The sequence below is a fragment of the Oreochromis aureus genome, linkage group 14, assembly GCF_013358895.1.
Source record: "Oreochromis aureus strain Israel breed Guangdong linkage group 14, ZZ_aureus, whole genome shotgun sequence".
Classification (NCBI taxonomy): domain Eukaryota; kingdom Metazoa; phylum Chordata; class Actinopteri; order Cichliformes; family Cichlidae; genus Oreochromis; species Oreochromis aureus.
The window spans coordinates 16,120,442-16,138,707 of NC_052955.1; the positions used below are offsets into that span (position 1 = coordinate 16,120,442).

An 18,266-nucleotide genomic window follows, 5' to 3' on the forward strand; every position below is an offset into this window, starting at 1 on the left:
TAAGGATCGAGGAAATTTATTGTCAGATAGCTTAAAAAAAAAAATGCACCTAACAAAGGAAACCCAGGACAAATAATAGAAACTGTTATATTTACAATTGACCAAGTAGAGCTGTTTGAGGAAATAAGCTAGCTTTGTCTGTTAACATGAAATGTTGCAATGTCTTTTTTACCAACAATGTTAGTAAAAAAAAAAAGAAGAAGCTCCAAGCTCTGTTAACCAGAGCTTGTGTCATTTAGATATCTCCCATATGTAAAGAAGTCACAGAGGTGATGTCACTCAAGAGAGAGGAACAGTAATGCTCTAATGACAAGTGAACAGTTAAAAGTCACCTCACCATTGCTAAAAGAAAAAGCAACTCAACTTTTGTATGTTAGAGATATAAACAAAAGTCAAACAAACAACAGTCAAAACAGTAAATACGCAATCAGACGTGCATAGAAAGCCAAATTACCAACTCTTTAATCGCATCTACATACTGTTCACCAAACTGGCAAATGGTCTTGTACTTACAACTTCAGCTAAGTGTCCTAGCCTTTGAACCATTGCTTATTGCGTATGAAGCAAAAACAAATCTACATGCTACATTCCTGATATGGCGACTTTATGTTTATGACTCTATGTTCCCAAATGAGAGCACTTTCTGGTTTTCCAAATGTAAAGTAGTTTATTTACATAATGTACTACCATAAAAAATTATCAGCTCATATTATAGGAAGTGAGACTTGTAATACTCTGTAAAGGTTAAGGCTCCAGATATTATTCCTCTCGCTTTGCCATATTGCTTCTTTACACTCAGCTAAGCTTTATAACAAAAATGTGTTTATGCGTATAGCGAAGCTCTTTATATACAAATACCAATATTCTTCATGGAATGTGGATTATTTTATTTCACTGCCTTTAGCCTTGAAATGAAGATATTTTAAATCACAATGCAAGTAGATGGGTTTCTGATGAGGACTTGAAGTTGTTTTTTTCCTTTTATTAGATTAAAATGCTGTTCATTCTGCAATTTAAATTAAGGGTATTACCATAAGCAACTCTATGTGCACCATTTACATGTAAGGGATACACAACAAAAGGAGTCATTCTTTTTTGTTTTAAACGTGTTGCAATTATGCAAGTCAGTATATTTTGTAACATCACCTCAGGCTTCAGTGACCTGCAGCTTGGATAAATGTTAACTTTGGCTAAACAGACTGTTGTGAAAATTCTTTTCTGCTGTGCCAAAACTTACACTGGATTCTTTAAACCTCTAATGGAATATTTCAGATTTCTCAGTGGTATGCATTACTAAAGCCATAAGATCAGACTAGATATGAGGTGCTGTGGATGGAAAACAATGAGGAGAACCATAACAGGCCAAAGAAAGTCCACAGATATTTTTACCCTCATAGTTGCCTGTTGAGCCAAACACAACACTATTATTGTACTTTGTGATGCCTTCATGTGTTGTGCTGCATTCAAGCCACCTTATTTGGAAAGAAAATGTTCTTTACTCTCAAAATCTTGTTTCCTACTCCTATCCATGGCAACAAAACGTACAAGTTTCTCAATAAATACACACAAAAACAGCAGGACCACAGAAAAAGAGACACCACCAAAAACAAAAGTCTACACCCAATCAAAACATTCTTGCATTGTGAAGAAATACTGGAATAACTACTATTGATCCTCAACCTTTTACAAATTTTCCTTGAGCCATTTAATATAGTTGTCTGTCATGCGACGTGCAATCAGGAAGTCAGTTGGCCACACGGTGAACATCAATGCTCCGTGAAATCCTGTGTCATAGTGTTCATGTGTCACCTCAACGCCAGCAGCACGGAGCCGTGTGGCATACATGATCCCATCATCTCGGAGAACATCATACTCGCACGTCAGAATGTAGGCCTTGGGCAAAGAGCGTAAAGCTGCGTCTGGAACAAGCAGAGGCGACGCCCTCGGATCAGCAAGAGATCGAGATGGTCCATCCATTGCAGCTGCTCCCTCGGTAACTGCGGGAGCACTGTAGTTGTACTTTCTATGATACGTTTCTGGCAGAAAAGCACTCCAGTTGACAAACTTCAGCAGGCTTGAAGACTCTGGGTTGTTGTGGGTGTTGGCCATCATTGCTCTAAAAAAAGCTTTGTCGCTGGTGAAGTATTCACTCCAGAAACGCACCATAAGAGTGCGGGGCAGAATGGGCATGTACTGATTCTGCTGATATGAAGGCGTGTAAAGGTCCAGAGCCTGCAGCACAGGGTAGATGAGTGCTTGGGCCTTTAACTGAATCTGCTGACTAGGTTCCTTTCGTAACTGTTTTGACAGAAAGAGAGAACGAGAGAAGGATTTAAATGTAAGTTAACCAAGAAATGTATGCGTCATTGTTGTTGACTCAGTTCACTTCAGTACTTCCTGTTGGGCTTCAAGTGTAATGACCTGTTAACTTCAGTGCTGTAATACCTACAAACTTAAATAGCGAAAGTACCAAGAATGTTGGCTTAATACAGCTGCCCAGCAAAACAATGTCCTGGACCAGCCTTCCGAAGAAATAGCACTTCTGTTATTTACAAGTCCGAGAGCCATTTTTGATAATACACAGTTTCACAGGCAGTGCTTTTTATATACTTAAGCAACTTCCCCTACACGCTCACTCAGGGTTCAGCATTTTGCCCAGAGATAGTTTGAGTGGCATTTCAAAGTAACTGGGTATTGAGCCACCACGCTACAGCTGCCCAAAGGACACTGCTTTGCAGCGGACACATTAGATACAACAGTTTATCAGTTAACCACTTCAATTATTTTTAAAGGCCAAATGATATACAGGGTACAGGCTGTATGATGGTTGTATTTTAAGAACCATGGTTCCTTGGTTGTTTTTTTCCTAAAAACAATAAAACAGTCTTGGCATTTGTACGGTATGTGAACTGTACGAAAGTTGAAATAAAGTACCTAAGAATCTATATCTAAGAACTAATTCGCAATTCCTTCCTTCCTTCCTAGACAGGCAAAATTAAATTCCAAAGAGATTCCTTGAGAACTCCTGGTCTTGCTAAGACACTTTTGTTTTAGTCAATCTCACATGCTGCTAAAACATCTTTTTTCATCTTTCAGAAACTTCCATGAACCTTATATAGAATAGAATAGATCTTTATTGGAACTGTTACAAGAACAATGAAAGACAGTTTGGCATCTCTCCGTTAGCAGCATGTAGATTTTACATTAAAATTCCTTTAGAATAGAGAGAATAAAGAGAAAGCCCCCCAAAATAGACTTAAAGTTAAAGAGGTACCTACACAGGGAACGTATGTAATAACGTGAGTATCTACACAGATATGTACAAGTTATATATGCCATATAAGGGAGCAGTAGCAATTAAAGGAGCAAGTGATCAGTGCAATGTAATTGGTGGTAGTGCACATTAAGTAAGATGGTTCCATTATAATAAATACAGTTTTTAAATACAGTTGAAATGTCCATAACTGTTAACAGTACAGCTAACCTTCAATCAGGGTGGAGGTAGGGCATGTTTGACAGCCTGTGGGTAGAAACTTTTATTGAGTCTGTTTGTCTTTGACCTGATGGACCTGTAGCGTTTACCAGAGGGGAGGAGGGAAAAAAGTGAGTGTCCAGGGTGCGAGGGGTCCTTGATGATGATACTGGCTTTCTGCTGAAGTCTGCCAGTATAAATGTCTCTGAGGGGGGTTAGTGAAGTGCCGATAGTCCGCTCTGTCACTCTCACCACCCGCTGCAGTTTCCTCTTATTCTCCACACTACAGCAGTTAAACCAGAGTGTACAACAGTAGGTCAGAAGGCTCTCGATGGTGAAGCGGTAGAAGTTAATTAGCAGTTTTGGGGGTAATTGGGCCTGACACAGCTTCCCGAGAAAGTACAGCCTTTATTATGCTTTTCCTACATTTAGGGAAATGTTTGTGGACCAGGTAAGGTCGGCCGAGATATGGACCCCAAGAAACTTTAAGCTTTCTACCCTTTCTACCTCCTCCCCATCCATGTAGAGGGTGGAGTGCTCAGATCGCTTTGTTCTTCTGAAGTTGATTACCATCTCCTTGGTCTTGGCTGTGTTCAGATGTAGGTTCTTGATATAAGGCTCCTTTGTGCTGCAGGTTTTTTTTTTTTTTTTCTTCCCACTGTCGCCAAAGCGCTTGTTCATAGGGAGTTATATGATTGTTGGGTTGTTCCCTGTTTTCTTTGTATTAGTGAACTTACCTTACAATATAAAGCTCCTTGAGGCAAGTGTTGTTGTGATTTGGCACCATATATATAAAACTGAATTGAAAATCTTGAATTGAATATAAAGATACCGATACTTAGATCCAAGAAAGGAACAGTCTTCTGTTTCAGGGTAAGAGAATACTATTTATCACACAGTCACTCAATAACCTATTCTCTGCCACCTCATGAACAGGAAAACAGATTCGACGTTATAAACAAAAGAAAAAAAAAAACAAAACAGTACCTGTTGGGTGACTGCAGCTGCCAGGTTCCCCCCAGCACTATCCCCAGACACAGCAATGCGTCCAGGGTGCACATAGTACTGGGCCAGCACCCCCTTCTGGAGGAAATGTTTGACCACACGGTAAACATCCTCATAGGGAATAGGGAAGTGGTGCGCTGGAGCAAGGCGATACCTGAGCAGAGTTAACTATTTAAGCCATGTTTACAGACAATATTTCAGCAAACAAAGCACGGTGGGAAAAAAAAATTTAATCATTTTTTTAAGTCAAGGACAAACAGACATCTGTCAAACTGAATAGGCAATAAAGAGACAGTAAAGTATAGAAAGGTTATAAAAATGAAAAGAACTTATTGCCATTTAGTTATTAACTTGAACTATAACTGACATAATGTACAACGGATATTAAATGTCTTTACAATTCTTTGTTTTATGTAATGAAAAACTCATGCCAGGTCAAAAAGAAAAATAATAATTAAAAAAAAAAAAAAAGTATAAATATCTGGTTGCATAAGTGTGCACAGCCAGCTATAAATAGGACGTGTCCACAATCAAACAATTACTTCACAACTACAGCTGCTGCAAATTGCTTCAACACTGCTGAAATATGGTTGATACAATAAACAGTTTTGTTTTGCTCTGACCTTTGCAGTGCTGGTGTCATCTCTACAAGTATTTTAATCTATTTGCCAAATGTTACGCATGGCTGACCCTGAGACTCACTAATGCTTCAATTACGCATTGAACCACTGGCAAAAAGCAGAAAGGAATTCAGATGAGCCAGATAAGGAAATACCCTACACGCCCCAAACCCATACGCTATCCACTTTACTACACAGTGGGTTGGTTTCATGACTATCAAAATCTACATTTTAAGAGTTACAAATATCAATATCTAAAAAGATGTTTAAAAGGTGAAAAAAATCATTTAATGTTAGTATTAGCAAACAACACTATAAGTACTGACACACAGACCAGGAGGTGGATGTGCCAAAGAATAGCAGTGGAAGTGCTATGATGGGGAACAGGCTTACAGAGTCCCAAACAAAAAGAAAAATGGCGAGCTTAACAGCATCATCACTTCAATCTAGCCTGTGACTAATGAGGGATGACAGGGACGTGACAAAAGAAAATTGTGTGTGAGCAACAGAAAAAGTCGGGGGAAGAGGATGAGACCTATTAATACCACAAACAAAAAAGAATTTAAATAATGACATAAAAAAAAACATGCTGCTTCAGCAGTACCTCTTTTTTGACAGCAATATACATGACTATAAAATATGAAATACTTACTCCACCGAAAGAACCACAGCATCGAGCTCAGTGACAACTTTTCTGGCCAAGAGATCATATGGACTCATTCCTGAGTAGATAGTAGAGAAAGAGGAAAAAGATTTAAGTAATACAATGCATCATATTAAACTTCATAAATGTAATACTATAGTAAGATAGATGAACCTGGCATTAGCAATACTTCCTGGAAAGATTCATGTTACTGTAATTGTGAAAGGCCTTTAACAGATTGCAAGAGCAGCATGAGATGTGTCAAACTGCATGTCACGTCTTTGGATTAGCAAGGGTAACCACCCCCTGAGGTCCCCACCGCTCCAGCAGAAGGCATGTTATTTCCTCAGGAAACTGAAAGCTTTGTGACTTGTGTTTCACAGTTTGTTCATTATTTATGATCCTGTCACAGTACCAGTCACTGGGAGTCAATATGAAGCTGTAATGTCATGAACCGCAATCAATCAATTGGAGAATATTACCACTACTCTCTTGAAATAACAATGGTAATATTCTGAGCTGAACACACAATGTGTTCATCTTTCAATTCATCTTTAAAAGCCACAGAGTCGTTATTCAGTGTGATTAAGGAGAACAGAGCCCAGCCCAACTACTTACGGGAACTCCCCAGACACCATCCTCCACCGTGCAGGTATATGATCGCTCTCCTGAGGTCTGTGTCACTATCCCGGTGCTTTGGCTGATATAACACCACCTCCACTCCATCAAAGTTTTCTTCTGTCACCTTGACATGCTCATCAGAAACAGGTGCTATCTTTTCTAACAGAGTAATGAAGTACATTACCCCCATGTAGTCCTTCAGGCCCAGTAATTCGCTTATGTCTGCCTGGAAATGGAGAAAGGCAAATGTAAGGTATAGAGAAAAAACATATCACATAATTTGTTGGTGTTTGTGAAACATGAGGCATCTCTATTGCCTTGTGTACAAGTGATAACATTAGTATAACCCTGTTTATCCTATGTACACATCATGCCGGACTAACATCTATAATATTCAAAACAGAAAATGTCAAATATGCTAAACTTGTGACCATGATAAGGAGGAAGGGAGAGAAACAAGTAGTCACAAGAACACTGTTTGGCAAAATGTCAAGTCCCCTAAAGTTAACTGTTGAAAGAAGTCATACCTAAATGAAATAAAAGCATGACTGGTACTCCATTATGTCTGCTTGCTGAAGCAGTAGAAAGCTGGCTTCAGGGTAATCAGCTGATGTGCCCACAATAAACTAATCAGAGTCATCTAGGTCCAGTACCATCAGGAGCTCATGTCAGGCTGTAGTTTTTTGTTTTTGTTTTCTTTTGGGGGGTTTTAAATAAGAGGAAAGAAAGAAAAAAGAAGGACAAGAGGGTTCCCTTTCTTGGCATTTCAAAGACCAAACTGATGTGTACTAAACATGTTAGTATTAGAACAGATTGAATCGAAATTCAGGATTTTAGTACAAAATGCTGTCATTACATCTCCAAAACAGATCATTTTTTAAATGCCATGTTTTTATGCTAAAAGGGAAAAATGAGATACCATTATCCCTAGTTTAACAACAGAACTGCCCTGTGGGGTTCGAGGTAGTAGCCTCCACCTTTTTTTTCTAACTGCATAATAATCAATATTAAAAACAAGCACAACACTAAGATTTATTTAATACTTAGGATGTTAATTAAAAAAATGTGTTCCAAACTAAATCCACTAACCATTATATTAAAACTACACTTATCCTACTGATGATATGATGCAACACTAATCTATTCAAACCGCATTTGAAGACAATAAAAAAAAGCTCTATTAGCCGTAGCACAATGGGCTACAGTAAACCACGGGCGTCTTATCCGTCATAAACGCAGACGGGTTCCCTTGATAGGTTCTATTTTTAGAACAGGTGAGCAGGACTATACAAAACATGGATTAGCATCTGACATAATCTGGTGTAACCAGCATGTGCATCTACATCAGCAAAAAGACAACAAACGTTTAACCTGCCACCTTAGCTGCTCAGAGAACAAAGGCAGTTTACCTACCGTTTCTCAGCTTATGGCTACATAACATACATACAGTGCATTAAAGTGATCAGAAAGGTGTGTTCATACATCCACAATACTGAAGAGCCTACACTCTTTTGGGATTTTATTTCAGTAACACCAGAGCAGATTATCCAGATAGACGGCAAGAATAGTTCTTTTATTTATTTATTTTAATTTTCCTTACCAGATGGCTGAGACTTCTAAAGAAAGAGTTGGTCAGCATGAGTTTCCATCTCTCTTCTATCTCCTCAGGAATGGGCTCGTAAACGTAATAAGCGGTGAAAGAGCAGAAAGCGACGAATAAAATGATGCTTCCCAGCCTCATTTTCCAGCGTGGGTCCCTGGCCACAAACTGCGGGGTGCAAAACAAACGGGCTGTTGCGCTTGTTAAGTCACTTCGCTTCGCGACTAAGCTTACTCACGGAATCAATTCTTGGAACCACGCGAGCTAAATACTACAGCGAGCGCTCGGTGTCATTATGTGGTCATCTGTGCGCATATTCTGAGCTTTTCTCGATGCTCCCTTATGCTCCTTAGTGCGTGTCTGTCTCGTGGAGCAGCAGAATTAATTGAAGTGTCAGTGATATGGAGACAGGAGCGCGCACGCTGTGTGCTCACGAGGCAGGAACCGTCCCACCTTGGCCTACAACTCAAATTCCTCAGGTGCCTCCTAATCGCTAGATTACACGGGGCGCGCGACTAAACTTTATGCTAAGACGCACCTGATGCACGAATGTCGTGGCTTGTAGCTCAAACATGGCTGGTGCATTCAGATTTCCCTTTTTAGTTCTTTTCTCCTTCACTCTTTCCATTCCCCGAGTACAAGTTTTCAAATTGAATTTATAAGAAGAGAAAGTCTGTGTAGCTTGTATGCGGTCACAGCATAAGGCTGTGTACTGCAGATTTGGTTGCAACTGTCCAAGCTAATTATATAATTGGTGACAGAGCCAGCTCTGATGTCTGCTTTCCTGGTAGGACTGTCAAAAGCAACATGACTCTCTGATGCACTCACGTTTTCAAACGCTGCAGGAGGGACGATTTGGTGCTTGCTGCAGCAATGGGAAGAAAAGTTTGCAGATGCAGGACTTTTTTTATTTAGTTTATCTTATTTTCATGGGCATATCTTTGTGTAGAAAAAGTGGCAAACTGGTTCAACAGAAGTGGCACGTCACAAGAGATGTACTCGAGTCAGATTGAATTTATTAAAACAAAACCGTTCAAACCAACACTGGAGCGATGCCAGTAGTGAAGGGTACTGTAGCATGTGCACTGTGAAGTTTTGTAAACACAAAAGAAGGCTGATGCCAGCTGGATCATCCTGGATCAAGATGAGAGAAAAAGAAGATGAGGGCCAGCCTTCATTACATTACTTCATTGCGTTTGTTTAGTAAATGATCCAATAAGAGACACGGGGAAGCTGAGGTCAGTAAATAATGAGGAGCCCCTTCGCTGTCAAAGTTGCAAACTCTAGCTGTTTATGTTTTTAAATGAAATGATCCATATAACCTAAAGCCTTGTTCTGAGGTAGTTTGATTTCTCTATAGGGTTCATCTGAGAAATTATGAACTATATACTTCCCCCTGACTTGGAGTTGACCTCTCTGTTATGATCTTTTTAATGTCTTTTAGTCAAACTGGAATTTAAAATTAGCTGGTGTTAAAGTGCAGGCAAGTGTCTCCTTCCATCAGCCATCAAACTCAATTGAGATAGAATCGGCACGATCCAGGACGTGACAGTGGGTGAAAGCATCTATGAGACCGCTCACTGCTGAGCAGTGGAATACTAAATCTCTTCTCTGAATACAAAATCACACTTCAGACACTCGGGGATTCTCCCTGGAATTCCCTCCCTCTCGTTCGCCTCCAACAACTGGCCTCATCTCTGCTTCTGATGGAGACCACCTCAGATCACTAGTAAATCTTTCATGGAGCTCTCTTCACTCTTTGCATCTTGTTAATGGGGAGGATGGGTGTCAGAAGATGTGGGGGTGGGTATGTTGTCTTCATCTACGTATAGTCATGCTGTGCAGTGCTATGCCACGTGACTCTCCAACACCCTGCTGCGTGTATGGGTAGCTTAAGCAGATATGTACTGAAGTGTAGGAATATGTGTTCATATGCTTGCTGGTGTAATCAGTGTAAGCTCACATACATACATATGAATGTGTGTATACACACAGATGGGCACATTCTTGGGATTACCAAATCTACAGAGGCACTTCAAATAGTTATAATTAAGGAACTCAATCCAGACCTCCCCTGCTTATAAGTATGAGTGGCAAACTTTGTAACTTTTTAAATTGCAGAGCCCCTGCTGAGGCAAAGCAGCTGCCCTGCATGACAAGAGGCATCTGAAGGCACTTAATTCCAGAGTCCAGAGTGAGATGAGTGGAAGGAACATTTATTTGATATAATAATCAAAAAATAGGTCAGGTTGCATGGCCAACTTTAAGCAACTAACCTCAAACAAAACCAAATCCACAAGATTTCTCCATCCTCATTAAATAAAATCATCATATACAAACATAACTGAACAAAAATATTAAACACAGATATTAAACTCAAGCTCCACTACGTCTTAATTCGAGCTTCCAAAGTTGTTTTCATGCAGAACGATTGTTTTCCTCCAGTGTGTTACTTAGAAATGTAATGCCCAGAAAAACACAAAAGCTTTTGGGACTATGCTCTTGATCTTGTTTTCTTGCAGTTAGTTTTACTGTATATATTCTTTTACACACACACACTAGATGCATATCTACTGCTTGGTTCTCTGTTTAAACTTCAGCAGGTCTTCTTGAATATATCTACATGCCTAAATGCCTGCTGTTATATGAAGTTGAACAGCTGTACCCAATAAACTTTTATTTTTATTGTTCATTTCACCGAATGTGTCTTATTCAGGTTCATATGTGTCATGCAGGTTTTTCCATGGAAGACTGAATTGAAGTTGGATAGAACAGAAGTTGGAGGCAATCTTGAAAGAAACGAAAGATTTTTCTTTCTTCAGAATGTGGCTTTGCTTAACATTTATTTTAGCTAGAAAACTGTGAATCTGTACAGCTTGACTGATCATTTGTTTTTGTGCATATATCAATAAGTGATTGTGTGTGTATTCATCAACACATAATACAAAATATATAGTATCTGCTTGTACAAGTAGAGCAGTGGTACTAGGCACTACATGTCTGGGCAATATCTTAAATATTTGTTAGTGTCTGGAGTAACGTACAATAGAATTGTGTTTTTTCATGTAGTGTATTCATCTAAACACATGCAACAATGCATCTATTCTTCTTTTCACGTATTTTTTACAATAAACAGGCTAAACAGGGTCAAATAACTGTCTCTGATTTCAAGCTTTAGGCCAAAAGCAGAGCCACAACCTTGGCAGGTTGCTTTGTGTTGTTGGTCCATCCTCTTGTCACTGCTTTTGAAAGTAACAGGTTTTTAACATACCTCTCTAATGATATAACAATCTAAGCCTCCAAAGTACCATTGCACTATAAAGTAATCATATTGTGGTCATCAAGAGAACAGAAAAGTAAAGAGTTCCTCATACATATTACATATTTCTGAAAGTAAAGTTTGAGGTGGAAAGAGCTACAATCATCAGAAATGAAAAAAGAACACTTTGTACCAGGTGAGAAGATTGTAAGAGCCCAAGGAAAGTGATTCCTTGCTTTAATAATTGAATACTAAAGTTATTTCTGCATGCCACGACAAAGCCCTAAATTAGTAATGACGCAGACCAAGTTTTTATTCCTTTACGACATGAACACCAAACAGTGCCAAACACTGCTTCCAGAAAGTATTGGATTTGCAAATACGTTTATACCAGCAGTTACATAGTTATCATTTATGGATCGCTGGCTTCATGTGAAAGGCTGAAAGAGCTGTAACTTTTTATTTGAACTAGTAAAGACTGACCTACAAAAGCCATGCTTGCATAATGTATCTAGAAGAATGGAAAAAGTATTTTGCCACAGAGTGAATAAGATAATCAGCATCTGACTTGAGTGAAGTGAATAAGACAATAATATTTATGGAGCGTATGCTTTGTCAAAGGTTGTGAAGAGTCAAACGTTTACCCCTGTTTCAGATTAGAAATAATATACAGTGCATTCCACAACAAACTCGTTGTTTTTTTTCCAAAGCTCATTTTGTTTGCACAATAATACATAGTTCCACTATGGTTTCTTTCTTACTAAATCCTTGCATGGCAATATTTGAAATATTTCTTATTTTAAACAAAGCCAGCGAAAGGATCAGAATCGGGAACAGAATTAACCTCCTGATGAGCAGACCTCTATTGCTGCCAAAAAGAAAAAAGTTACTAAAAAAGTTACAACTAAGAACGTCCCTAAGAAATTTTCTTTTATTACAGTAAACATGAACAATGACATTTAATTTAATGCAATGCATAAGGTGGTGTCTTTCTTTTAGTTTTCCCTGAGGTCCCTGATACACATGGTCACATGGTCTTTGGGGAGTGACTGTAAATGAGCTGTTTACCTAAAATGTTGAACTTTAGTTTTCATCACTTTTCACCACCAGATCCTCCCTGAGTCTATATCGACCAACGCTGCAGTTTATTATTTCCACACTGCGCCTCATGATCATTGGACTGGGTGTAGGAGACAGCAGTGGATAAGCTCTTTATCAGTACTTGCCTATGCAACACTTCTATCTTAAGGAATGTTGGCCTCTAACCTCAATTCCACGTGAATTTCTCCTGTTATCACCAGACACAAGGATATCCAGGGGGGTTTGCATTCAACTACACATTGACTAAACAACTCAAAACATAGATAAAAAGCTCTGGAAAACAGAATAACTCAGCCATTGCCTGTTTTAATCAGTTTTGACAAGTTATTTGAACTACAGCCCAAACATGGCGGAACATAGAAGTTTTGGAGTTTACATCATCTCTGACATATTAAACCTGGAGTCTACAGCTACACCAGCAGCTTTATGAGGCTGTACTTAAGCACTATCTAAGCCCTGCTAATGTCAGCACACTGATAGTGATAACATTTGAATGTGTAACACATTTTTTCTTCCATTTTCTCCATCGTATCTTTGTATACTAGAATATGAGCAGGACTAAGCACAAAGTGCTTTGCTGAGGACGATGGAACAACCTTATCTGCAAGCATTTGATGATTAAGCTAAAATATAACAAAACTCGAGTTATTGATTCCACCAGGTGACAAGTCAGAGATCGCAAAATTGATTATAATTCATCTTAAGCAAAGCATAAATACACAAAAATGAATGACGATTCATCCAGTAACTTTAGGAATGTCACATTCAAAAGCACATATCTGAACCCAATGGAGCTAGAGGGAAGGTTGAGGAATCATATAAATCATTTAAATCGCAACTCCAGAAAAAAGACAGAAGATGTCTCTTAAAATATACTGTTAGTGTGAAAACATCCGGTATAAATTGTAGTCATCAGAGAAAAAAACACAGGAAAGAAAAGAAGTGTCTAAAACAACTAATTTCCTGGTAGCTGTCACATAAAATACAAAGCACCATCTGCTATCAGCTATCTTTGTACAACATTGGACAAAAGCCTATTTATAAAAATACTTTATTCTATCTACCGCACTACATAAATATATATATATATATATGTAGTCATGACTACTCAACTCTGCTTGGTTATTGACTTTTACTCTCCAGCAGAGGGTGCTCTGTCCTAAATCAACTACTGCCAGGCTTCAACACATTCACTGAGTAACGTTTTGCTTTGCTCGAGTCAAAACCAGCTATTCCCCAAAAGTGTTTAATAAGAAAATAATATATTTTTTAACTTTTACAAATTCTGCAAAGGTACAGTGAGATATTATAAGAACAGGATAATGAAAACATGACATGCACACCACTAAATAAGTGTCTGTGAGCATAAATATCAAGTGTTTTTCAATACTTTTATCTTTTGATCTCAGTTTGGTTCTGCCTTAATGCTGTGTGGACTGCATTAGTAACCCTGCAGTTGTACATGTCTTCCTTCATCAGTCTAAGCCGTGAGTGAATTTGAGAGTCAGTGTCTCTATGTTTCAATCCTGTAATGGTTTGGCGACTTGTCCAGGGTGCAGCTCACTTCTCGCCGTATAAGATAGACTCCACCCGGCCTGCGACCCTGAACTGGTTAAAGAGTGAAATAAAAGCACTTTCAATGTGCGAACAACCACAGGGGGTCTTTGTCTGAACTGCAGGCAAAGAAACAAGTCATAATATCTGAGAGCTGAGAATAATTACACCAGAAAAATGTGCAAACACATCTGCTGCTAAAGGCACTGTCACCTCTTTGGCAACATATTTAACACTACTGAGTGGGCTCCTAGGGGACCACACGAATAATTAACTGTAAGAAGCAATCATACTAGCAAAATAAAAGTAATAATACTCTTGTTATTTTAATAATACAACAACAATAATAATAATAAAATAATATTTCCAGTCTAGATGTTTCCATTCAGATGATGAAGGTAACAATGGCATTTGAAATGGTTGAAATGTGATGATATCAATACATGGTATCACAATGATGTGATATTATTAGAAACAAACTGATTAACAAAGTCATACAAAATTGGGATGATTAAAAAAATACCTGTGAGATATGTCTGCATGGACCCCAGTCAGTTGAGGTTAAACGGGGTTAAACAGGTGCAGTGTCACATAAAATCCCCCGTTTCAATCATCCTAAATAGTTTCCAAACTTTTACTAAGTCAACAAACTGGATTTTCTGTCCTTCTCCAAGGCAGATGGAAAGATAGGAGCATGCTTTTACCGCTGCCTGAAAGTGAATAATATGATCCTGTGACTAATCCCATTAACTGAAATGCAGTACAGATCAAGCTTCTGTTTAGTAAAGTATAAGGTCATGCAGGATAACAGGTTGGCTCATCTCTTCCTACTTTGGACCTCGGTGCCTTTTAAATGTCAGGATTCCTGGATGTTTCTGGATATTCCTGTTCTTGTGAGAGAAAACTTGGCCATCAGCGAGGACAAAGAGATATTGGAAGAACTACAGGGTCTGGAGGATCAATAAGCCACATGTTCAATTTTTATGTCCTTTTGGCATCCTTTGAGACACAATAAGGCCCTTAACTGTGGATGAGTGATGTAATTTACAAGCCCCTCAAACACAGACAATATTTTTAGCAGTGTTCTTTCAGAGTTTTGTAAGGTATCCAGTACTTACATTACAGCTTTATTTTGTAGTGTCTCAGACTGTTTTGATTCAGCTGTAGAGCTCTAATCTTGCTGATACAAACTCATCAATGATGCATCTGTCTCTTTACAGACTTAACTTCTGAACTTTCCCACTGTTTGTGATGGTTTATAGATATAGATTGTTATAGGGCATCGTTATATAATCAGGAAACTGTTTGTGTCATTATCTTTAGTGGCTAGTTAAGTGTTATCTTAAATGTAAACTTATTGCGGAGGCAGGACAGGTACAGTAAGGCAGAACACAGCAAACAGTAATTAGCTATTGAACTGAGTGAATAAGGATAAAAAGGACAAAGTTGGAGATACTGCAGATGTTACGGTGAACAAAACAAACAGGGAAGATGGATGCAAAAATAAACAAATAATGAATCGGCAAACAACCACAAAATTTTGTTTAGTCTGAAGATCAAACCCTGAAACAGACACTCGATGGAAACTGTTTTGTAAAACAAGTATTGCTTTCACTTGCTGCATGACTCAAACTGGAGAGAGATTTATATATATTATATACATATATATATATATATATTGTGTAATTTACAGTGCAGTTGCCCAACAAGTTTTCTACTTATTATATAACCTGCAGCATTTTGTAATTCGTGTACTTTTGGTTTCTGCAATTGTTTAATTCTTTATGTGGCTGCGAAAGACTCACATTTTTGGTCATGGTTTTAATTTTATTCAACTGACAAACTGCAAGCTGTTTTCCATTAATAACATTCTTATTCAGTGAATTAACTCACACATGTGTTCAGTGTGATGCTTCTCAATATATGCAGATAAAAAAAAAAAAGAAATGTGATCCATACCTAACAGCTTGGCCCTTGATACCCTTTAATGGCTCCAATGGAATGCAGTGGTTTTAGTGGGGCCACTAGAGCCCAAAGGACCACTAGGTATGGAAATATAGTGGGATAAGTAAGGTAGCAGGGGTTGTTTTTGTTTTCATAGTCCTGGGGCATTAGATCAAAAACACATGTTGTTATACTTGCTTCGTGATTGGTTTAGTTAGTAGCAAAACATTGTACATTAGAATTACTACGCTCAAACAAAAGAAGGCAGGATGTGTGCACCACTGGGTCCTGCTACACCAGCACAGGCTGTGTAGTTTTTTTTTGCTTGTCTGTGTGACCAAAAGTAAGAAATATGGCATGCTACAATGATTAAGCTGCAGAACGCACGGCGTGCAATAAAAAAAAACATACTTCATTTAAATAGGATCGCTACGGTCAACTGATCACTGCAATCAGAGGGATAATGAAAACCTGAAACACAGAAGTTTACAAGTCTGTCAAATGACACTTTGTATTGCTTGCATGCATCTATATATCACAATAAGGCCACGCACATTCACACATGCTAACATGCTTGTGTTTCTATATATCTCAATGATGTCAAGCACATTCATATGCTTGGGCATACTGCCCATCAATTGCTGGCCACATACACACAGCACAAGCACAAACATAACAGGCTTTTTTCACCATCAAACCTCAAAGTGATTCAAGGGATGATGTAACATTTTGACTAAATAAGTTTTAACTTGAAAACAAAGTAAAGTGATAAAGGTACATGTAAATCATGAAAGAGCTAACTATTGCCGATTATTCTTCTTTTCCCTTCAGTAACAAATAACTTGCAGATTATTAGATCCTGACTTACAAATTTTATATGGTTGTAAAGCAAATTAAGTTGTAGCAGTCTGTAAAGCATGAAAACAGAAGGAGAAGAAGGAGAATTGAATTACTATTAAGCTCCTCAAGTTCCTGCCATGTAACATATATAAACTCCCACATATACTCACTACAGTTTGTCAGGTATACCTTACTAGTACCGAGTTGGACCCCGTTTGCCTTCAGAACTAAGTCTTTACAGCATAGATTCATTCCTCAGAGATTTTGGTCCATATAGCATCACACAGGAGCTGTGTGAGATTTGTCGGCTGATAGGCAGGCAACAAATTTCATTGTCATATTTAAGAAACAAGCTTGAGATGATCTGAGATTCATAACATGGAGCCTTATCCTGTTGGAAGCAGCTATCAGAAGATGGGTAAAGTGTTGTCATACAAGGGATGGACAAGGTCAGCAACAATACTCAGGTAGACTGTGGTACTTAAACAATTCTCAGTTGGTGCTAAAGTTCCTAAAGTGGGCCACAAGAATGTTTCCCACACTATTACATCGCTACCAGCAGCCGGAATCTTTCATACAAGGTAAGATGGAGATATGCTTTCATGTTGTTTACGCCGAAGTCTGACCCTGCCATCTGATTGTCACAGAAGAAATTGAGACTCATCAGACTACACAACATTTTTCCAGTCCAATTATGGATGAACAAATGTGAACTGTAGCCTCAATCTGACAGGTGTGCCACCTGGTGTGGTCTTCTGCTACTGGCTCAGTGTGTATTTCAGAGATGGTCTTCTGCACACTTTGGTCTTAAGTGACTGTTTGAGTCACTGCTGCATTTCTCTCAGCTCAAATCAGGCCGGCCATTCTCCTCCAACGTCTGGCATCAAACAATGCATTTTTATCCACTGGATTTTCTCTTATTTCCTTGTAAATCCTAGAGGTGCTTGTGTGGGAAAATCCCAGCAAATCGGCACTTTCTGAAATACTTAAACCAGTCCATCTGGCACCAACAACCATGCCATGTTGAAAATCACTTAAATCACCTTTCTTCCCCATTCTCATGCTCCGTCTGAACTTCAGCAAAAAATGACACATGGAAAAAACAATAATAACAATATGTGGAAGATCCTAATCATTTATAACATGACTAATGAAAGAATGTCCATACCTACATCAGGAACACGCTGACAGGGGGAGAACTTACTGTAACACTCAATTGTCTGAATTACTATGTTTATGCAAACTCAACTCCTCTCAGTCCATTAGTTTCCCTTACTCACATCAGCCACACAGAGCGATCAGAGATTACAGATTAGACCCGGTCCAGAGCGGAGGTCTGAGCTACAGAAAACTGTTGTCATATTCAATAATAATGATAGATTTTAATTTAAAAAAACAGCAATAGATCAGAGTTTATAATAAAGAGATGCTGACAGAAGATATGGAATGTCAGCCTGATAGATTAGAATTACGTCTCTGGTAAAATATTGTTTACAGATTTCTGTCTTACGGAAAATGCTATTTAAAGCCAATTAGCCCCTAGTCTGAGACAAGTAAGGATAAACATTACTATGAGGAACAAATAGTTGTTGACTAGCCAACATTAA

The 18,266-nt window shown here is 38.5% G+C and overlaps 1 protein-coding gene across 2 annotated transcripts in view; it reads right to left on the minus strand.

The window, feature by feature from the left end:
• Positions 1–18,266, minus strand: part of aadac (arylacetamide deacetylase) — a 24,253-nt gene continuing 5,987 nt past the window's right edge. Inside the window, exons 1-5 of one of the 2 annotated variants that reach the window (XM_031744047.2) lie at positions 7,962–8,660; positions 6,359–6,587; positions 5,750–5,819; positions 4,460–4,631; positions 1–2,298 (exon numbers count right to left, since the gene is read on the minus strand). In XM_031744047.2, coding sequence (XP_031599907.1) covers positions 1,684–2,298; positions 4,460–4,631; positions 5,750–5,819; positions 6,359–6,587; positions 7,962–8,102 — 1,227 coding nt within the window. In that variant the 5' untranslated portion in view covers positions 8,103–8,660 and the 3' untranslated portion in view covers positions 1–1,683. Of the gene's footprint in view, positions 2,299–4,459; positions 4,632–5,749; positions 5,820–6,358; positions 6,588–7,961; positions 8,661–18,266 lie in introns of those variants that run through there. The other variant, XM_039622894.1, reaches the window with a different exon arrangement.